The sequence below is a fragment of the Psammomys obesus genome, unplaced genomic scaffold, assembly GCF_907164565.1.
Source record: "Psammomys obesus unplaced genomic scaffold, mPsaObe1.curated_primary_1811, whole genome shotgun sequence".
Lineage (NCBI taxonomy): Eukaryota > Metazoa > Chordata > Mammalia > Rodentia > Muridae > Psammomys > Psammomys obesus.
Window position 1 is genome coordinate 13,632,385 of NW_026585504.1, and position 21,556 is coordinate 13,653,940.

Here is a 21,556-nt window from a genome sequence, read left to right on the forward strand (position 1 = left end):
TGGAGAACTTCTCATATGGATTAACTAGAATACCATCGGGTACCATCGGCACCTGTCACCCCTCTTTTTGTTCAGCTTTGCATCATTAGTTAGCATTTTGAACTGTGCATTCCGGAATGTAAGCCTCTCACTTTCTGTATTACACCTTATGGAGTGAAGGTTTTCGGTGTCCTTTACAGGCGCGATACCCAATGTGTGGTTGGATCCAACAGCATTTGTACCACCTGGGAGTTCCCCAAATAAACCTGCAAGAATGATAATCTGTAATATAACAAGACACACAAACCCCAGGAGATCGGGAGCGGGGGGGGGGGGTCACATTACTGTGCGAGAATACATACGACATTAGAATTTGCAGAAATGTAACATATTTGAAATCTAGAATCATAGGAATAATAAATTTGCTGTTTTCCAATCACACCCCCCTCCCTCAGCTTTGAACTCCCCTTCTTTGAAGGCTCACCTGATTCTCTCTGCTCATACAAACGGTGGTGCATGCCGGTCAAGTCAACCCTCTCTGGAGACTGGGGCAGAGCATCACTAGGGTAGAGACTGAGGTTTTACAGGTTGCGCCTAGCAGGCTACAGTATGGAGCCCTATCTCAAAAACAGCCATAAGCAACTACAAGAGGGCGGGGAGGGGCAGAGGCAGTTCCCAGAGCCAGAACTATGGTGAAGTAAAGCAGATCATTTCCCCAGCAGAGAAAAATGTTGGCCTTAGCTTCAGGGCTTCTGGTGAGCAATCTGCTTGTTTCTAAGATAAAACGCCAGGCACCTGGGCACCAGAGCTTCATCGGCGCCCTGAGAGGGTAAGGGGCTGGAGACAGGCAACACCGGACCTGTTTCTTAACCTGTTTCTTAACTGTCTGTTTCTATTCTGTCACTAACCTGATTGACAAACCCAGGATTATAGCTAGAGGGATTTCCACAAGAAAGCAGGGTAGTCATCAGGGCTTCGTGGGCCTGCTGGGGGAGCGGGACAGGTGGAGCCGTGGACAGGAACTGTCTGCACGAGGGTTGTTGGCATCTGAAGCTGGTGGGTGTTGTGTGGAAACATCAGAGCAATGGGTGTCTCCGGGAATCTGATTGCATGAGCTGTGAGAAGTTTGCCTGGATGGAAAGGCAACCTGCGTTTGGGTGTGAGCTGAGGGATGGAAGGAGCTAGGCGGGACTCCTAAGGTGAGGGCGCTCGTAAAGAACAGCTCCTTCTGGAAGGTTGTTTCCGAGTCTCTGGGCTTGGGGAAAGGAGTAAGACGAGCGGGATGTGCCTGGGGGGCTCATCTCCCCGCGTCTGACGCAAACAGGGAGCTGAAGAAGAAGACGAGGAGCAGATGGGACCAGCGAGCGCCGCACAGGAGCACGCGTAACGACACGTGGAGGACTCACCACCGCCCCCGGCGCAGCCGTCGCGCCCCGCCGTCTCCCACCCACTTCCCTCCGGTCCTCCGGGCCCCGTTAGGCAGCGGGCCCCGCCCCTCTAGTCACCGGCGAGCCCCGCCCCTCCCGCCGGCGCAGCTCCGCCCCCTCCCGCCCCGCCCCCGCCGCCCGCGGTCGGCTGCTCAGTTGGGAGGGCCCCATGCTACTGAGCGGAGCTCCTCCTCCGGGCTCCGGCCCCGGGCCGCGGGCGCAGGGCAACGCGGGAGGCGGCCCCGGGGGGTCCCGCCGCGGGGCCGGGGGCGCGGGGACCGGCCCGGGAGGGGGCGGCAGCGGCGGAGTGGCCAAGTGGCTGCGGGAGCATCTGGGCTTTCGCGGGGGCGGCGGCGGAGGGGGCGCCAAGCCCGCCCCTCCGGAGCCCGACTACCGCCCCCCAGCGCCCTGCCCGGCCGCGCCCCCTGCGCCGCCCCCGGACATCCTGGCCGCCTACCGGCTGCAGCGGGACCGCGACTTCGAGGACCCCTACACCGGGGGCCCGTCCGCGTCCGCCGCCCTTTCCACCCCCGCCGCCCCTGGCCCTACTCCGCCCCCGCGCCACGGCTCACCCCCGCATCGCCTCATTCGGGTCGAGACCCCCGGCCCCCCGGCGCCCCCTCCGGAGGAGCGGATCTCCGGACCCCCTGCCAGCGGCGACAGGGTGAGTGCGGCGCCGGGCGTGGGTGGCCGGGAGGGGTGGTGGTCTGAGGTCTGGAGATTTAAGAGAGGGACAAAGGTGGCTTGGCTGGGGCTCCGTCTTTTAGCTGTCAGGATTTCTGGTTGACACGAGCTTAGAACCCTGACATGGGGGCTCAGATTTTAACCCCTTTGTTAGATTCTTCGCCGACTAATCTGAGCCCCAAACTCTGCCCCTGTTTCTTGTTAGGGCCCCAGGACGGGTGATGACCTCCCTCGTGGGTTCTGCTCTCAGCTTTGCAAGGTCCAAATCCTGGAGCCTTTTTTCTAACGGGCATTACGAACCCCTCCCTCCCCTTTGCTGGTTTATGGCCTTTGTGCCCTCTCTCCATGCTCCTCTGCCCTTTGATCTCTTGACTCTTCCCTCCAAGGCAGAACCCGCACAAAGCTTTCCTCTGTCTCTCCTCTCCTCTTTCTCCTTCCTCCCACTCTGTCCTGTCCTGGAGTCCAGGCGTCTTTGCTGGTCTGAAGCCCCAGAAGGGAGCTGAAAACTGAGATTTCTTCAGTGAGCACAGCCAGCGCTGGCTTTTGCCTTTCCCAGTGGGGTTAGAGGGGTTGGGCTGTTGTATTCCTGACAGATGACAGGAAGAGCATTGTGCAGCCTTTACTGAAAAAACTCACCACTGGGGTACCAGCGTACTCCTTCCGGTGTTCCCCCAAGTGTAAGGACACTTCGTGGCCAGGACCTGTTGCCCAGTTAAGGCTGAGCAGCTAGGCTCATTCAGCATCTCCTCTTCGCTGCCCTCGTTCTCAGGCCATTCTGAGGGAGACTGGAGCTTTTCATGGGTCTGCAGACAGGGAGAAAAAGAGAAAAACTCCCAGCAGTTCGTTTCCTTCTTAATTCCAGTTTTATCCTGTCCTGGAAGATAGACAGCTGAAAGCCATTTTTGACCTCCCCCATCCCTCAATTGGAGGATGGTGACTTTATGAGCTACCCTGCTAAGAACTCATCTTCTCTGGGGCTTATTCACCTCTCTTCAGTAGAGGAGATTTTTTTTTTTTAAATCTGATTAGAGAACCGTTCATGTCTAAATCCTCAGGTTTTAGAACTGGGGTTTTTAGCCAAGAGTCTACTGTCCTGCCAGGCTTTCTGGATAAGAGAGATGTGTCAGGGTTGGAACAAGGGCCCCAGATGGGTGAATCATTTCCCCCGTAGTCCTTGCCATAGAGCATGGCTGCCCATCCCGGCCCAGCATCCGTGAGCTGCAAAGGAAGGTTGAAGGGCACTGTGTATGGTCTCTTTCCTGCTGCTGCTATCATATGAGGTGATGGTGGCATGGCAGCGAGGCAGAGGGGAATATCGAAGCCCTGTCCTGCCCACTGATCAGCTAGTCTCCTCCTCTCTGGTCACTGGCTGTTGGCCCATGGCCTAAGCTGTCCTTGGCTATTCTCCTTTCTGTAGTGGCTTAAAATGACCTAACAGGCTACCCACGAGGCTGTGGGTTTCTCTAGGAAAACGTCCATTTTTTTCCCCTTTCCTCTCTCTTGTCTCCAGACTATCTGACACAGTGTCCTAAAATGGTGTCTGTCCATTATCAGGATGGCCTAAGTGTCCAGGACTTCCGAGACACAGCTCTCCTTCCACTTACTCCCAGAAACCTCCAAGGGAGAGGTTGGAGCCATACACACAGACCCTTAGACTCTGCTTGCCAAGACTACCCATGCTTCAGTTGGGTCAGCTCTGAGCTGTGGGTTTTTCAGGCCTGGGGGAGGGGGTGCGCAAGAGGTGCCTGGCTCTCTTGCCAGCCAGCCACGGAGACAGGAATGAAATCCAACAGGCTCTCCCAGGAGCCACACAATCCGCGCTTTCTTTGGTGGGTATGATAAAAGGAACCAGGAGGTACCATCTAAGCTGTCCTGTGAGCTGACCCAGGGCTTCTCATTATTCAGAGATCAACCAACTCCCTGCCACCTAGGAACAGAATTGGGGGGATCCCAGAGTCCTACCCTAGGAAGAGCTAAGCCAGACAAGGTGTCTGAGCTTTTACTCTAAACCCGGGTAGCCAGGCACCCCACCCCCACCCCAGCATCTGCTGAGTGTACAGTACTGCCTCGGGACCACCACTCCCACTGAGCTACTGTTCCTGTACTGTGGGGCTGCTTCCTCCCTCTTCTCAGCTCTGCAGAGTTCCTTCATGGGCAGGAAGAGGTGCCAGAGCACCCCAAGAGGGCCTGCATCCTGAGGTTGTACGGAACGGGTAGAAGTGCTTCTGTGCTAAGCTACAGATGCCGAGGAGCCCATAGGGCGAGGAGGAGGGAGGGAATGAGGATCTGGACAAGGCCCTGAGGTCCTGGAGGTTCATTAGCCTTCTTCCTATGCAGAGCTCTCTGGCTGTCAGCCCACTCTGAAACCCACTGGTGTAATTGGCAGAAGACACAGAGCTGACCATCTGGGCAGGCCTGGCAGGGCAGGTGTGGGAACAGCAAGAGCGACATCCTGCAACCGGCAGCTAGGGCCTGGCCAGATGGCCCCCAAAGAAGAACTCCCTCTGGTGCTCGGCCCTTGTCCCACTTCCAGGCTTTGCTCTGGCGGAAGGTCCGTGATGCTGGGCCTCCTGTTCATGCGTTTGCTGTCTTCCAAGCCTAAACGAAGGTGATCTAATTAGGAAAAGGGAACGAGGCTGTGATTAAGTGAAGACTGGGATGCCTATCACATCTGCAGTGTGTCCTCTGTTGTGCCAGTATGAAGGCAAGATCTGACATGGGTAATAAGACAGGCACCCCATACTGAAACCAGGCCTCCTACTCCTAACTCAAGGGGGAGATCCTAGGGCTCATGAGCACCCAGATATTATGTGGAGCTGTTTCCCATTTTTATGGGGAGAGGCTCATAGCTCTCAAATTCTTGCAGGTGTTTATAGCCCCTCAAAATAGTATTGAAAATTTTAAAAAGATTTTGTTAACAATTTTAAGTAGTAGGTATGTATGTTTGTGTGTGTATCTATCTGTATATGGCTTTGTGTGTGTGACTGCAGTGCCCTTAGAGACCAGAAGGGGGCATCAGATCCCCTGCAGCTGTGGTTAGAGGAGGATGTGAGGTGCCTGATGTTGATGCTGGGAACCAAACTCAGGGCTTTTTCAAGAGGAGTATGTGCTCGTAACCGCCGCACGACGTCTCTAGCCCTATACCGAAAACCTTTGTATGTTGTCTGTGTGCTTACACACAATGGGAGGTCACAGGTGGGAAGGAACTTGTGGGAGCCAGTTCTCTCCTTCCACCATGTGGGTTCTAGGGATCAAACTGAGACAGGCTTCTTGGCAAGAACCTTTACCCACAGAGCCAGCTTCCTAGCCCCAGGATTCAGAACTTAAGAAAGAAAGAAACAAACAAAAACAGATCTATCACAGATGTGCCACATAGGCATGCATTTATCCAGGCCCCTTTTAGAAAGGAGTGGGCAAACAGGAAGAGCAAAGTGAGGCAAGAGGTTACGGTGTCTGTATTCCATCAGGACGTTCCTGTCCCGCTGTTCGTTTAGAGGCTGTCGAAGTTAGGATCACTCTCAGCCAGTGTTCACAGAGTGTCGCGTGTCCTTTTGTGATGCTGGAGAAGGTGCTGAGAAGGACACCCATTCCTTGTTGTTCACTGTGTGTTTGTGTTTTGAGGCTTTTCTTTTTTTCCCTTTTTTTTTTTTTTTTTTTCTTAAGTTTGCCTTCTTGTGCCTTCACTGAATGTGGAAGTCTGGTTAGCTTATCTTGTGCTATTCACTGCTGGAGCTAAAGGGGGAAAGGGAGGAGGCCAGGGGGATGGCTGGTGTGGCCCAGTTGGACCAGCCCTGGGCTGGTTATCTGTGTTATCATTGGCGCTCCAAGGCTGGGACTGTTGCTTGGTTGTGTGGCTCCCTGTTCCCTCTGTTAGCTCCTGCCCCCTCACATTTCACTACCACAGTCTGAAACCAGATGTCTCAGAGACAGCTGTAATGGCTTGGCCAGTGAGTGACTTGGTCAACAACTTGGCCCTTGTACTCTGCCTTTTGAAAGCTGGCAGCAGCTGAGACAGACCCTGGTGCTCATGGATGGGAGAAGAAAGCTGACTAGGCTGAGCAGGTCCTGGCTGGGGCTGAGTATTTAGGGGGGTACCTCTGCTATATACTACTTGTCCTCATCCCAAAGCCAGCATGGCATTGTGTAAGAGCAAAGATGGGATTCAACTCCTGCATAGCATGGACTTGAGGAGCTTTACTCTCCTTGAGCTTATGATGTATCTGTCAGTATGAGCCTCTGGGGGAACCCCAAAATTGGCTCTCTGAGCATTGACTGAGCACATGTCTTGTGCCTGCGACCGAAGCTCGTGTGTACTGGACCGGTCAGTGTTTACGGCAGCCCTCTAAGAAAGTCTATGCCTGGGTTGTATACGGGGCCCTGAATGATGCACAGCGATGCTGAGGCCCGCTCAGTCTCCGCTAGCAAGAAGTAAGCCGAACCTTACCGCCCAGGCAGCATGACTGAGCACCACACCTAGGCCCTCAGCACCTGTCACCAGTGTCCAGAGGAGAGGCAGCATTCATGCAGCATTTGCAAACTAGCAGTGAGAGACTCTTAGGAGGGATGGTGTAGGGGGTGTCCTGTGCGGAATTCGCCATTTCTTGGGTCCTGGGGCCTACCGCCTGTGAGACTGGCTTGAAGTGAACACAAACAGTGTCATACCCAAGGGCCTTACAGGGGTTGGTGGCATCAGCCACCTGTCTGTGATGTTTGAGTGTTCTGTTAAATATGGTGTTGCTTTTATAATTAGAAAATGGGGAATAACGTATTTGTTTCACGTTGGAGTTTCCCAGGCGGATACAATAGCAGACATTGTTACAGTAAGTAGGAGCACCAGGGACAGATGTCTGACATCAGAAAAGTACTGTGCTCTTAACTACGCTGATCAGGTCATAGGTTTTCCGTGACAAAGGGTTGACTATTTTGGGGGAATACTAAATTAAACAGAATCAGACTGTCAGCGCTCAAATAATCTTTTTTTTTTTTTCTCTAGTGCTAACGATTGAACCTGGGTGTGGGAGTAGTCTTGCAATGCTAGGCAAATGCTCCTGTCATGGAGCTGTGTCCCCAGCCTCTAAACTAAAATATGAACCTAAAATTTGAGGAAAGAAAAATCTGGAAACATTTACGAAAAGGCACTGGGCGTTTAGGAGAGTTGGGTCTCAGTCATGCCTCTGCCACCGACAAGCTACAAACTCTGATGCTAGCAGGCACATCTGGACTCTGAGGACTCAAACGTGAAATATTATGACTATAAAATGTTACAAGAACTACCACTTATTTTCTTTTTAATATTCTTATGTTTACGGGGATTTGTCTGCGTTGTGTGTCTTCGTACCAGGTGCATGTGGTGCCTGTGGACACCAGAAGAAGACATCGGGTGATTCCCCCTGGAACTGGAGTTATCATGGTCGTGAGCCACCATGTGGGTGCTGGGAATTGAGCACAGGTCCTCTGGAAGAGCAGCCAGTGCTCCTAACTGCTGAGCCATCTCTCCAGCCCAAAGAGCTAACATTTATTGACCAGTCACCCCTGTTAACATTCCAGCTAAGGATGTTAGAGCTCCTTCCTGCTATTTATTCCTTACCCTTTCCTCCAAGTACCTTTCTCCTGCTACAGAAAAACAAACAAACAAACAAACAAACAAACAAAAAACGGGTGGGGGGAGGGGAGTTAGGCTTACAGACACTTGTAAAGGTAAAGTAGTGGAGGAAATACGCAATGAGAGAGTGTGAGAGTTTGGGAACTCGGAAACCCACGAAGTACCTGTTCTGCAAGCCCCAGAGCCATGGGTAATGTCGGGAACATGTTTTGGACCAACTGCAGAGTGGAAGCAGATGGTAGTCCTGACAGCTACCTTGGGAGAGGCGTGGGCAGGAAGGAGATTCAAAGGCTGACAGCTGCTCTGGGAGGGGCACTGCCCAGTTGATGAGTGGAAGGGTCCTAGAGACAGTCTCCAGCATGACAGAAGAGAAAACAGGGTGTGGCACGGGGCCTTTTGAGTGGCTGCTGCTTTACCTCCTTGTTGGGAAATAGTTCAGCATTTTTGCAGTATGCTGGCACCTGTCACCCGTGTCCGGCAGAGAGGACAGGAGAGAGGTTGTGCCTAAGTATCACCCTTTTGCTAGGCGCCTTCCCAATTCTCTAGCTGGCAGTTCTCCCATTCTTCCTGGAGCCAGACACTTTGATCCCTGTCCAAAAGTGGATTCTCCAGTGAGCCTGATCCTCCCACTGCCACTGGCCACTCAGGTCACTCAAAGATCACAGTGACTAGGTTGGGGGGGTGGCACTGGTGTCACTTCAAGGATAAAAGCCTGGGTGGGAGCTCCTTTAGACATCCAGTAAGTATGCATTCAGCATTTTCTCTGTGACGGGTGCTGGGTAGGGCAGTGGGCACATCAGAGGGGGGTTTCAAGGGGCCACAAATGACAGATTGGAGTAGGCCAAATGTACTCCACAGGGACAGTTTCCCTGTAAGCGGTTTATTCCCCCGTAGACACAGAAGCTCTGGGTATGCAGGCCTGGGGCCTGACTGGGATTTTCTGTGCCCAGACTGTGTACAGGTCCTGCCAGCCTTCCCAGCTGGTGACTGTGCTGTCACTCCTGTTCTGGGCCTTGTGGGTAGCTCTCTGGATGCCCCAGCCCAGGGTGGGGGTCTGGGGCTTCGTGGTGCAGGGCGTGGAGCCAGGAGTGGAACAGAGGAGCCATTGAGCTGGGTGCCCAACTGCCACCTGGTTGCCCACAGGCACTGTCGACTGGCGCTGGGGAGGCCCACGCCAGCCTGGGAGGGGTCAGGACTCCAGGGAGAAGCAACTGTGTGCAACTCTAACCAGGCTTGCTGAGGGGAAGCCTGGAAGGGCCCTGAAGTGGGGCTGCAGGAGGGGGGTTGACGGCCTGACCTCAATGAGAAGCTTCTTGGAACCTAGTCTTGTTTGGAAAGACCGGGCCTTCCGTTAGGACCCTACTCCACCTAGGTTCATGTCTCCTCCCTCTTCTAAATCAATGGGGAGAGTGCTTTCATCCATTCCTCTCTTTCTGTGCGATGGATTTAACATAATTTACTGGCCACTCAGGAGAGCTGTCAGTTCCTGGGTATTTAGCTGTAAATGTGAGCCCTGCCCCCAGGAAGTGCCTCATCTGCCTGAACACACTCAGTAAAACAAGCACTTGGCCACACAAAGCGATCAATGCCCAAGACAGAGTTACCTCACGGGGCCGGGAGAAGCATGGGAGGGCTTCTGAGAGAAGAAACGTGAGTAAGGATTGGCCAGGACGGGAAGGTGATCCAGGCGGAGAGGAAACCGTTGAGTAAAATGACCACAGTGCTTTCAGAGCCACGGTCCAAAGAGGAAGACGGAATCTTAGCGTTCTGTAACCTTGAACCTTTCCCTCAAAACACTGGAGATCTATACATTTTTTAAGGGGTACGGGTAAGGTGTCAGGCGGCTCAGACACTGTTGCACAGCCGCCACACCTGGGTTGACGCTGTGGGCTGACGTGCAGAGCTGTCGGCAGTGGGCAGTGGGGGGTGCTGCGGGTGCCACTGGCCTGGGAGAAAAGGGCCGGGGGTAGGGAGACCGTGTGTGATGTACACACTCTACATCTTTCCTGGAGAAAGGAGGACCTAGCGCTAGAGTGATGGTGCTCATAGAACTGAGGGGTTTTTCTTGTGCCTCTGTCAGTTGCTTCCTGGAGCTGGGGAGACAAAATGTAGGCTAGCAGATGACATGGGGAACCGGTGTGCCGATGTGAGGTACCTGGGGCAGGCACGTGTGAGGGGAAGTAGCTAAGGTGGGAGCCAAACACCTGAGGAAGAGGTAGAGGCAGCCTTTGGGACAACCTCAGAAGCCTGCAGATGGACCACATGGGGTCAAAGGAAGAGCCAAAGGGGTGTGTGAGGTCAGGTTGTTTCTTTCTCCATCTCGTCCTGCCAGGGGGTCTCCATTCCCAGCTCCTCTCACTGAGGGCAGGGTGGACACCTGGCTCAGCTGGCCCCCTCAGATCTGAAGTCTAGGCTTCAGTTTGGTGAAATGCAGGCGTGGTTTCTCCCTGTGCCACGGGCCCCAGAGCCACCTCTGATGCCAACTGTGACCTAGTGAGTGGCACAGTGCTCCAGGGTCTGGCTTGGTGAGTCCCACCTTCTCCTGCCCAGTGGGAGAAAGACTCTATTGTCCTCAGCCCTGCCTGCCCTGAGAGCGTCAGGTTCCTCTTCCTTCACGGAGCAAGACGGTTGATGGCTGAGAAAGGGACAGACAACAGGGGGAATGGAAAGCTAAGACTGGCTTTCTGGTCCCTGGCCACTGGGAACTCAGGGGGTTTCAGTAGTGTCTCAGGGTGCCCTAACGTATATATCTCTCAGGAGGCTGAGAGGCCTGCTGGTTACAGGTTAATAACACTATACACAAATAGAATGGGTTCCAAATCGGATTTTTCCATTGATGCAGAATGGTTTGGGGTATGTTTCCTAACTGCCTGTTGTCCAGTTTCTTCAAAGAGAGTTTATAATACCCGTATAACAAGGACCTGATAAGGACAAGCTACCTAATGGTGACACAGTGATCTCTCTCTCTCTCTCTCTCTCTCTCTCTCTCTCTCTCTCTGTCTGAGACAGGATCTTACCACATAACTTTGGTTGGCCTGGAATAGCCTTGAACTCCCAGAGCGCCACCGCCTCTTGTCTTCTGAGTGCTGTTCTGGGATTGAAGGCCTGTGCTACGACATCTGCTTTAGTTTCCTCAAGGTCACTGGCTGTTCCTTTGTTGAACATCTGAAGTGTGGCCGGCTACACTGTGCTAATCTCTGAGCTGCCTCGCTCTTCTGCTCTTCAGCACAATTCTTGCCACACATCTGTGACCACTGCTTTTGAGTTTTCTCCGTTGAGCCACTGTCTAGGCTGCTGTCCAGCTCCGACCCCGGGATAAACTTTTAGGCCCCGTAGCTTCTTCCTGGCTGTTTAACCTCAGACATGACCACAAGGCAGAAAATAAGCAGGAAAGAAAGGAGCCTCACCTCTGTCCTTGTCTTAGCCTCATTTTCTTTGCCTTCTTCCACAGTTGGCAATCCTAGAGGACTATGCGGACCCATTTGACGTTCAGGAGACTGGTGAAGGCTCAGGAGGCGCTTCAGGAGCTTCAGAAAAGGTCCCTGAAAATGATGGCTACATGGAGCCTTATGAGGCCCAGAAGATGATGGCTGGTAAGTACTGGGGATGAGTGAGAAGCTCCCTGAGGCCTTGGCTCTGCACACATCTAAGGACTGGTCCAGTGTTACCTAGGGAGAAAGCATGTGCCAGGTCTTCAGCAGTGTGGTCAAGGCCTTCAAGGTAGTTGGAAGAGAAAGTATAACCTGAAGCCATAAAGGAGGCCATGTAACCAAATGTCCAGTGGGCACTGGGCATAGGAAGGGCAGGATGGTTGTTTGGGGTGAGTCAAACATCCCCAGAAGAGAGTAGTCAGTAGCCTTTGGAAGTGTGATAAGTTTGTACTGACGTTATGGAAGAGAAATACTAACAGCGATTGAAAATGTAGATGCATTAGTTGCCATGGAGTGGGGTGAGTGAGTGAAAAGAACTGAATCAGACCTGTCCTTGGGGAAACAGAGGCCAGGAGATGACTGAGGGAAAGAGTCAGTCAATCAGGGTGAAGAGAGAGGACAAGGACAGCCCAAGAGAAATGCTGGTTCAGGCTCTGAGATGGCAGAGACCAAGAGGGGCAGAAGCCGAAGTGGACTTGTGCGAGAAGGAAGAGATGAGATGAAGGTGGCATTGATGGGGATTTCTGAGGCCGCTGCATCCAGAATGGACTGGAAGAGTTGCCTGTCAGCACGGTGAGTTGGTACACTGTTTCAGAAATGGTAGGACTTGTTGCTTCTTGCTGGTGGCATTTTTGTTTATATAAGACATGGTCTCCATATGCCGTCCAGCCTGGCCAGGAACTTTGTTATCTAACCCCGGCCGGCCTCAGATTTACAGTAGTCCTCCTGACCTTACCTAGGATTTCAAGCATATGCCCCATGCCCAGCCCAGTTGTCAGGGCTCTAAAGAGCCGGTAATTAAAAATTCCTTCTTTCTCTCCTCAGCTTAGAAATAACTAAGAAGTAAGATATAAGAAAGGGTTACTGAAGATTAAAATTTCAACTTTATTATTGATAAAGTTGCTCAAAGAGTATCATTTATCAATGTTAACACAATGGGTGTTTGTTTGTTTGTTTGTTTGTTTGTTTTTAATACTTTTCAAGAGACTTGAACATGCCACTCAGGCTTGGCAGCACAGGTAGCTGTGGAAGAGAAAGAACCAGAACTACTGTATTTCTGAGAAAGAAAGTGAGCACTCACTGGCCAGTCAGATAAGCTGCTGTGGGTGAAGGGAAAGAGTGTCATCACAGGAGGATTATTTCAAGGAGCCTGTAATGGAGGTTTGTCCTAGTAAAAGTCTAGATATGCAGAGATGCCTTTAATCCCAGCACTCAGGGAGGCAGAGGGAGGCAGATCTCTAAGTTCGAGGCCAGACTGGCCTACAGAGTGAGTTCCAGGACAACCAAGGCTACACAGAGAAACAGTGTCTAAGAAAAAAAAAAAAAGTCATGAGGTATTGGAAACAGCAGGTGAGATTTAAAGAATGCAGGGTCGGGTTAGAAGTGGAGAAAGTGAGAAGGACTACCCTGTTTAGGTGTGAGAGACAATGTGGGCCGTGGATGTCCTGGAATCGTATGTGAAAATGTAAATGCTTTAAACGTTCGTTTTTGTTTGGGGGACTGGAGTCGAGGATTGTACTCTGGGGATTAAACCGAGGCCTCATGCATGCTAAACGGGTGTTCTACCACTGAGATGCAGTCACAGTCTAAAATATACATTTTGTAACAAGTTAGCTCTGGGGCTTTTCTCAGATTTGGGTCAGTGATCCCACAAAGATTTCATAGCTCTGGAGAAGGTAGTGAGTCTAAAGGGAGCTGATGTCAAAATGAAGCATCCTGAACTCCAGATGTAGTGGTGCTGTAAGTCTGGGCAGATGGCTTAGGAGCACAGCCTGAGCTTGGGAACAGAGACCAAGAGAGGATCCCAGAGAAAAGATCTGTGGGGAGGAGAGAAGACAGTGGAAAAAATTAACTTGTCAAAGGAAAAGGTTTAAGAAAAGGGGCCCAGTGTCTGAGCAACAGAGGATTTCCTGATAGTGAAGATATTTGAACTAGAACGTAAGTGGAAATGAATGAATAAGTAAACAGAGCTGGACACTGAGGAACAGATGGACGAGGTTTCCTCAAATTGCCTGCTTCAGCTTCCCAGCTCTTGCTGGCCAGCCGGGATCCTTCTGTCTTTTACTTTGTCACTTGCAAGAGCATGCTCTTGGCGCCCTGGAAACATCTCAAAAGTGAAGGACTCGGGATCTGTGGATGCTGAGTTTCCCTAGAGCTAGGGCATCAGCTCTGGGTTGAGCTTATTCCTTACACCTCTCTCCTCTTTGACCCGGCAGAGATCCGGGGTTCTAAGGAGACAGCAGTTCAGCCCCTACCTCTCTATGACACACCTTATGAGCCAGAGGATGAGGGGGTCAGCCCAGAAGGAGAGGGCACTCCCTGGCTCAGGGAGTCCCGTCTGCCTGAGGACGACGAGAGGCCTCCGGAGGAGTATGACCAGCCCTGGGAGTGGAAGAAGGAACGGATTTCCAAAGCCTTCGCTGGTGAGTCTGGCTGTGGAGGGCAGCTCTACTGGGGCCTCTGAGCACCCCCCAGGCTCAGGAGAGTGGAAGGAGCGGGCCCTCAGAACCAAGCAAGGTCCAGGAGTGGAGGTCTAGGGCAGGATGAGTGAGCTCTGTACCGTGGGGTGGGGTGGGAGTGGAAACAGCGCTGTGTGCAGAACGTGGGCCCAGAAAGAGTGAGGACACTTTCTCACCTCTTCCGGGAGGCTTAAGCTATAACCATGAATGAAAATAAAGAAATTGCAATACCGAATTATGAAAGTTGTGGCCTATGTTGAATATTTTTGACAAAGAGAGTATAACACTTCAAATGAATACATGTATGTATAACCTGGATTCCGGGCCTGTGTCTCTAGCGGTAGGCCCTGCCATACCAGGGGTATCTGGCCCCAAGGGCATTTCTGGGCTGCAGATGGAGGCTGTGAGGTTGCATGAAGATCAGGTTTCTCCTGTCCCAACCACACCACTGTGTCCCAGGCCCAAGTCCACCATGGAAACGTGCATATTGGCAGTCTGAGGTGGGTGGAGCCGAGTGCCGTCATTCCTGAATCTTGAGGACTTAGTGCCATTAGATTTCATTCCTGCCTCCACGTCCCTACACACACACATACACACACACACACACACACACACACACACACACACGACAGCCTCTCTTACATCTAGCCCCATCCTGGCAGCCAGACTGGGAAACCACAGGTTTCTGCTCTGCTTCCTGGAAAGCACACACCCGTCAAGGACGGGCCATTTATCTCCAGAAGTCTCCTTGGAGAATCAATACTGTTTTGATTGCTTAATGGGGAAATCTATTCTCATCATTAGGAAACCTCGTCAGTGGCCCTGAAGCCACCAGTGTCGTCACTCAGGACTGGGAAGAGGAGGATTCAGTTTCAAAAAAAAAAAAAAAAATCCCTCTGCCCCAAGTCTGAGTATTCCAGATACCCCCAGGCTTCATAGCAGTCTTGGGGTCTGCCAGCCCCCAGGCTGGAGGCTAGAAGAGATAATGGGACAAAAGGGTGTGAGGGGACCAGGTGTGGTTCTGGGAGTCGTGGGCAGCTCCTGTTCCCGAGTTGTACTCTCCTGGTCCTCTTGGTTCCTGGAAGCTATGAGGGGGTGGACGATTAGGGAACTCACAGGGCTGACAGAGCAAGATCCCATGCCTTCCTGTTTGCCACTCGAGACTCCCACCTTTTCCTCACTGAGCCAGACTGGTGTGGGTAGTACCTGCCCTGCTCCCTGGGTAGTCCTGTTTCCTCCTCCAGTGCTGCCCTTGCCTCTGCCTCTGCCCCTTCTTTCTAGGCGGCTATGTACCTTAGCTCTGCGTTTTGGTGTCTCAACCTCTGCCTTTCTCTGTCTCTGTCACTGTCTCTTTCTCTTCTCCTTTCTGCTGCTGGCTCCAGTTGACATAAAGGTCATCAAAGACCTACCTTGGCCTCCGCCTGTGGGACAGCTGGACAGCAGCCCCTCCCTGCCTGATGGGGACAGGGACATCTCCGGTCCAGCTTCACCCCTCCCTGAGCCCAGCCTGGAAGACAGCAGCGGTGGGTCCTTTGGGGACTTATGGCCAGGGTGATAGGTCCTTTGCCTCTTAGGCCCTGTGGCCTTGCGTTGGAAAAATGCCCCTTGTTCTGGAGGGAGAAGGAAGAGACAGTGTACATCCCCACCTCCCCAGAGCTGTGTGTGGGGTCTCTTAACAAAGGCCCTTTCCTAGTATCTTCTGCACCATGCCACAAAAATCCAGTTGTCAGCTATAATTCCAACACTTAGGAAGCTGAGTCAGGAGGACCACCATGAGTTTGAGGCCACGTTGAGCTGCTATGCCCAGAACCGTCTGGGCAATAGAGTAGAACTATGTCGAAAACAAAGAAAAATCCACTGTTTTAAAACTTAAGCTCTCTTTGGGTGGAGATTTGCCTGCCAAGGCAGATGTTGGTGAGGTGAGGTATGGGGAAGTGCTGGCTGAGGAGATCCTCACATCAGGTGACTGAAGGATGATAAGATGCTCATTCAAAAGCTACAAGGAGGACGAGTTCCAGTTGGGGGAGAAAAACCAGAAGATATCAACTTCTTCCTCTATATCCATCGCTGTTCGGAAGGAATGCCCAGGGGTGGGGGGAGGGTGTTGGTGCTGTGTACAGGCGTGAGCATCTGTCCCACACGGTGGGTGCATGAGAATTTGTGGGTATTTAAGGCATGTGTACCTGTGGCCATGTGACCCCCCTGGGGTATTGTCCTTGTGCTGTCTCAGCTCTTGGGCTGCCCGGCTCTGAAGACACAGAGCTACCCCCTGGGCTTTTGTGGATGGGGCAGGGAAAACACAGGGCAGCAACCTTTGGGTGGAGAGGGCCGGCAGTCTGGCGGCTTTGGACAGGATTAGCCTGTCAGGATGGCACCAAGGGGAATCAGATAATTGTTCTTAGATCAATAAGTCATTTCTACAGAACGGCTTGGCAGGCCGATTTGGAAAACGGTAATGAACTCTGAAGAGGAGAAAGAAACAATATTATCAGCACCGAAGCCACCCTGAGGGGGATGGAAGGGAAGGCAGTCCGCTGAGGGAGCAAGCCTAAGTGGTTTTTCATGTTGTCCTCCCTCCCTGCCTGCCTGTGTGTACTGGGAGGCCCCATGAGGCTTGCTGTGGCTCAGAGACTCTACCCCTCCCCCAGAGTGGGCCAGGATTCCGTCCCAGGATTCAGGCAGGCAAGGCCTATAAGGATGCCCTCCCAGAACAGGCCTTTGGCCTTTGTGGGGACTTGGAGGAAGTAGGGCAGAGGACTGGCTGTGTGAGAGGGCTCTGCCTCCACGGACCTCAGAGTCCATGACCAATGTGTTCCTTACAGCCCAGTTTGAAGGATCGGAGAAGAACTGCCTGTCACCTGGCCGGGAGGAGAAGGGCCGGCTACCTCCTCGGCTCTCTGCTGGAAACCCCAAGTCAGCCAAGCCCCTAGTCGTGGAACCCAGCAGCCCCCTGGGGGAGTGGACAGATCCAGCACTGCCTCTGGAAAACCAGGTGTGAGTGTCTGTGTCCAGCGGAGGCTTCCTCCCTTTTTCCTCCCCTCCTGGAACTGGCTTCCCTGTAGGGGACACCCAGAATGGGTGGGCCTGGATGGCAAGGGGCCCAGCAGAGACGCTCCCTTCCCCTCTCTCATCCTCAGCTGGTACCACGGGGCCATCAGCCGAACAGACGCCGAGAACCTGCTCCGGCTGTGCAAGGAAGCCAGCTACCTGGTACGCAACAGTGAGACCAGCAAGAATGACTTCTCTCTCTCCCTCAAGTGAGTGGGGATGGCGGGGGGGGGGGGGGGGGGGATTCCCTTACCTGCAGGGCAGAAGAGGATTCCAATATTCTCTTCCAGCCCAGCCAGACTGGGCAAGCCGTGTGAACAGATGCTGGCTCTACCCTGGCACTGGGGAAGCTGAAATGTCTGAGACTCCTCAGGCCCTGTATTTCAGGTTTCTGTCACGCCGTTCACCCTCTCCAGGCCTTTGTTTCTTTATGATAACATTGGATAAGATCCATTTTATTGGGAAGGAATAGGCGAAATAATAGCACTTGACCTAGTGTCTCAGCACCGCACGTGTTTTTAAGCACCAGGAAGAGTGCTTAATAAATTATTATCATCACCGTTGTTAAACCCTAACATGCAGCAGCACCTGCAAGAAGATCTAGGAGCTTTACCTGAGGTCATCAGCAGCGTGAGGTGGGGCGCTAGGTCTTGGGAGGAGGACAGAGCAGAGGATGCAAAGCCATTCCACTGCACGAGGAACTCTGTGTGTGAGGGGACAGGAAGAGATGGCCAGGATGGGGCTCTCCTCTCCCAGCAGCTTGTTCCTTGGGAGCAGCTCTCCAGTGCTCCTCTTGGCTACCCAGGGTAGACTGTCACCCACGTAAGGTGGCCAGCTGGAGTGAGGTGTCCATTTACTTTCCCCATCCCCCACCTCAGATACCTCAGGGCATATGCACCCCCTCCGCCCCCAAACAAATGGAAGGGTTACAGTTGCACGCATTTAAGAGCTGACTATTCATCTTTACTAAATATGAAAAAGTTACCAAAGAGAGTTAAGTGGCCTCAGCTCTGTCCTGGGGTTTGATACAACTAGCTGTGTGACCACAGACAAAGCATCTAACTTTTCTGAGCCTCAGGTTCTCTCCTGCTGACACCACGGCTTTCTTCCACAAGCTATAAAATCAAAAAGGGGATTTTGGAAAAACTCATTTGTCAGAAATCTGATTTACGCAGCTTTAGGTGGCATATCATTATTAAGATTATAATTGAAATCCTTGGCACGTACCACCTAACATATATACCAACTCAACGACCACTGTGCTGATAAATCTTTTTCTCATCCAGATAAAATATATTCAAGGAGCTTTGTTACTAACTCAAGGTCACCAGCTAATAATTCCGTCTCCAAGCTGGATATGGTGATAGTACCTGCAGCCTCACTTTTTTCAGGAAGCTGAGGCCAGCCCTGAGAACACAGCCGGAGACTGTTTCACAATCCACAAACACAGGGCCTAGCTCAGTCTGACTTCAGGAGCCACACTTGAGTGACGGGGTTCCACCCCTCAGCAGATGCCGGAAGCTGGAAATCTAGTACTATCCAGCTCAAGGGAGACCCTGCCAAGGTGTGGGTCCTCGGGGTGGGACTGGGCAACTAGGGCTGAGAGACTGCCTTAGTGTGGGATATAAAAAGGCAGGCCTGGACATCCGCTACAGCTCTAGCTGATCTGGCCCCGTGGGCTGTCTGCCAGGGTCTCGTTTGCATATAAATGGCTTCTCTGAAATACAATTATGGTTTCTCTTCTCTCCCTAATGGAAGGGCTTTCACTGGTAATTAAACAGCTTCCTCAAAAAGCCTTGCCAGCCCTAGACCCAGTGGCCTGGCTAGTCCCACCCAACCCCCTGAGGGTCTGGCAAGGACCTTGCTGTGTCTTAATGGACCCTTAGCACTAGTCCCTGGAGGTTGAAAAGCACAGCCACCCCTCCTCCCGAAGTTGGTAATGCCGATGGAGGCCAAGTTACCCTTCCTACTGAGTCTGTTCCTTGAAAAAACACTCAGTGCAGTTTGACACCAGCAGTCCCAAGTGGACTGTGGGAAGGGGTTGCTCTCAAATTGTGAGGTGAGAGAAGACAGGGGCCACACTGCCTCCCACAGCACACGGGGGCCGATGCTTCCTGCCCCCCCCCCATTGCCCACACCCTTGGCTCACAGGTTATGTCGCTCTAGGCCTAAGAGCTGGATAGATATACTTCGACCTAACAGGAAGAGGGTGAAAGGATGTCTCCAGGAGGCAGTTGAGAAGCCCCATACTGGAAGAGTTTCCAGATTAGTGCTTCCTCAGACTTTGCAGCGAGCTCCAACCAAATATTAGCTCCCTCCTGCCAGGGCCATCTGTGGCTCCCTAGTTACCGGGACCCCCTCACGGCTGCTGCAGTGTATGTAACTCAAGAAGGGTGAGCCGAGCATAGGGCTGGGGCTGTAGTTCGGCTGGTAAAGCGCTTGCCTACCCTGTCAGCCCTGGGTTCAGTCCCCAGCACTCCATAAACTGGCACACACTGGTAATCAAGAGGTAGATTACGGAGGATCACAGGTCTGAGGTCCCTCTGGCTGAATAGCAAATTTGAGGCTAGCCCAAACTACATGAGTCCGTCTCAAAAAACAAATCAAGGGAAGGCTAAACTGGCCTTGGCCACAGGGTGATGGGCTAGGACTACAGATCTGCAGGGTGCTGGTGGCCGCTCTTTTCAGCACACACCCTGGACACTCACCATACACACATTCTTGACACACCCAGTGTCCTCACCACAAAGCTGGTGTCTCATGCTACCTACTCAACTCGGCCCCACCATCCCATTCCTGTTCACCTCCCATTTGAAGCTGGCTTTGGAACCATGTTTACTCGGGGTTGAGGGGAGGAGTTAGAAACAGGGGACTGGGAAGAACTGGTTGTTAATCTCATCTCTTTCTCTTCCCAGGAGCAGCCAGGGCTTCATGCATATGAAGCTGTCCCGGACCAAGGAACACAAGTATGTGTTGGGCCAGAACAGCCCACCCTTCAGCAGCGTCCCTGAAATCGTGCACCACTATGCCAGCCGCAAGCTGCCCATTAAGGGGGCGGAGCACATGTCCCTGCTCTACCCAGTGGCCATCAGGACTCTGTAGATGTGAGACCAGGGCACTACGATAGACCTGGACGAAGCCCTTGTCACCTGCCCTAGGGCTGTGGTTCTTTCTTGCCAAGGACATGATGTCACAGACCTGGCTGTCCCTTGTCCTAGGATCTAGTAGGCGCTGAAGATACCTTAATTTATTACAAAGGGGAGAGAATCCTGGGCTCTGGAATAAAGGGGCTGTGTGGGGCTGGGAACAGAGGAAAGCCGGAGGAGGAAGGGGACTCCAGCCCCTGTCAGACCCTAGGGAGGAAGTGGCTACCCCCACTCCCAGCACCTTCCTCCGCTCCTCCCTCTCCATCTTCCCAGCCCCTGTTCCCAGAGGGCCTGGCCGGGCTCGGGGCCAGAGGCTCGACCAGGCACGGCTGCAGGCGCCGCCCAGAGGCTGACGGGAGGGGACGGGGAGCGAGCGCAGACTCTGTCGATAAACCCGCGCTGGAGCTGCCGCCGGCCGCCTGCGGAAAGCACTCTCCGTGCATCCGGTTCCTTCCTTTGAGCAAACGTCAAGGCGCGCCCCGCCGCTGGCGCCGGGCAGGGGCCGTCCCGGGCCGCGTCGCTCCCACCACGGCTGCCCTGCGAGCCCCGCTTCCCGCCGGCAGCCGTGTGTCTGGCAGGCGCGGAGAGACAAAGGGGCGGCGCCGCCACGAGGGAGGTGCGCGCGGGCGGAAGCCTTCCCCCACCGCCCCCGCTGGTCCACCGGCCCTGCGAGCGGCGGCGCTCTCCCTTAGCGCCCTCTGCTGGCCGGGTGCTCAGGGCGCCTCCGCCGACGCCCGTGGCCCGGGTTCTCCCCGCTGCCCCAAGAGCAAGTTCATTGGGGGAAGACGGGACGACCTGAGGCCCCTTACCTCAACCCAACCCCCGGGCGCTAATGTATGCCGTGAATCGCCCTAGAGGGGCTAGGAGACTTCTGTCTCCTCTCTGCCTGGAAGACCTTGTCTCAGGCCAGCAGCTCCCTGGAGACTCTTCTCTGCCCTTCCTGAGTGCCATCAGCCTAACTGGCCAAAGTGGCTAGGGTACCCTTCAGGAGGACAGAAGGGACCCCCATTGGGGTACTCCGCCTTTGCTGCTTTTACTCGGTCTGGCAAGACGTATGGACCACCGTGGCAAGCCCAGTGGATGGATAATTTCCTTAGCCTTACCCTGACCTGAGACAGAAAGGAAAAAAAAGAACCCCAAAGGTGGAAACGCAGTTTATTTGCAAAAGAGACCACTGGAACTGGGAAAATAGGGCAGAGGGGCACTGCTCCAGGCGGCTAGTAGGCACGGAAAGGTCTGACTGCATTTTAAAACTCAAAAGGTCAGTTGTCCAGTTAGGCTGGTCCTGAGGTTTCTGTATGTTTGCTCTACCTACTCTAAGACATCTCCCAGCCATGTTCAAAGTGGGGAACTGGAAGAGAGAAGAGTTGCAGAGTGTAGAGGGCTCAAAGATGCCTGCATCTGTACCACCAACTTCATCTTCAGACTACCTACACAAACGATAGCTTGTCAACTGAGTTTTGTTTTGTTTTGTTTTCCTTGAAAGAATCCTTGCTTTGTCCCAACCTGAAAGCTCCCCTACTTCTGAACCTTCAGTTCTTAAATACTGGCCCTTCTCCAA

General features: G+C 53.1%; 1 protein-coding gene across 2 annotated transcripts; it reads left to right on the forward strand.

Moving 5' to 3' along the window:
* Positions 1 to 1,575: 1,575 nt before the first annotated feature.
* Positions 1,576 to 21,452, forward strand: Shf (Src homology 2 domain containing F). Of its 2 annotated transcripts, XM_055623469.1 has the most exons (7): positions 1,576 to 2,070; positions 11,144 to 11,285; positions 13,559 to 13,765; positions 15,184 to 15,324; positions 16,624 to 16,795; positions 16,939 to 17,058; positions 19,765 to 21,452. In XM_055623469.1, exons 1-7 carry the CDS (start codon positions 1,576 to 1,578, stop codon positions 19,949 to 19,951), a joined length of 1,464 nt encoding a protein of 487 aa, XP_055479444.1. In that variant the 3' UTR covers positions 19,952 to 21,452. The 2 variants fall into 2 exon arrangements, with proteins under 2 accessions (XP_055479444.1, XP_055479524.1); XM_055623549.1 differs by lacking the exon at positions 15,184 to 15,324.
* The last annotated feature ends 104 nt before the right edge of the window (positions 21,453 to 21,556 follow it).

Coding starts and splice junctions, on each gene's coding strand:
- Shf (XM_055623469.1), top strand. CDS start 1,576: ATGCTACTGAGCGGAGCTCCTCCTCCGGGCTCCGGCCCCGGGCCGCGG. Junction 2,071..11,143: donor CCCCTGCCAGCGGCGACAGG/GTGAGTGCGGCG, acceptor CTTCTTCCACAG/TTGGCAATCCTAGAGGACTA. Junction 11,286..13,558: donor GGCCCAGAAGATGATGGCTG/GTAAGTACTGGG, acceptor TTGACCCGGCAG/AGATCCGGGGTTCTAAGGAG.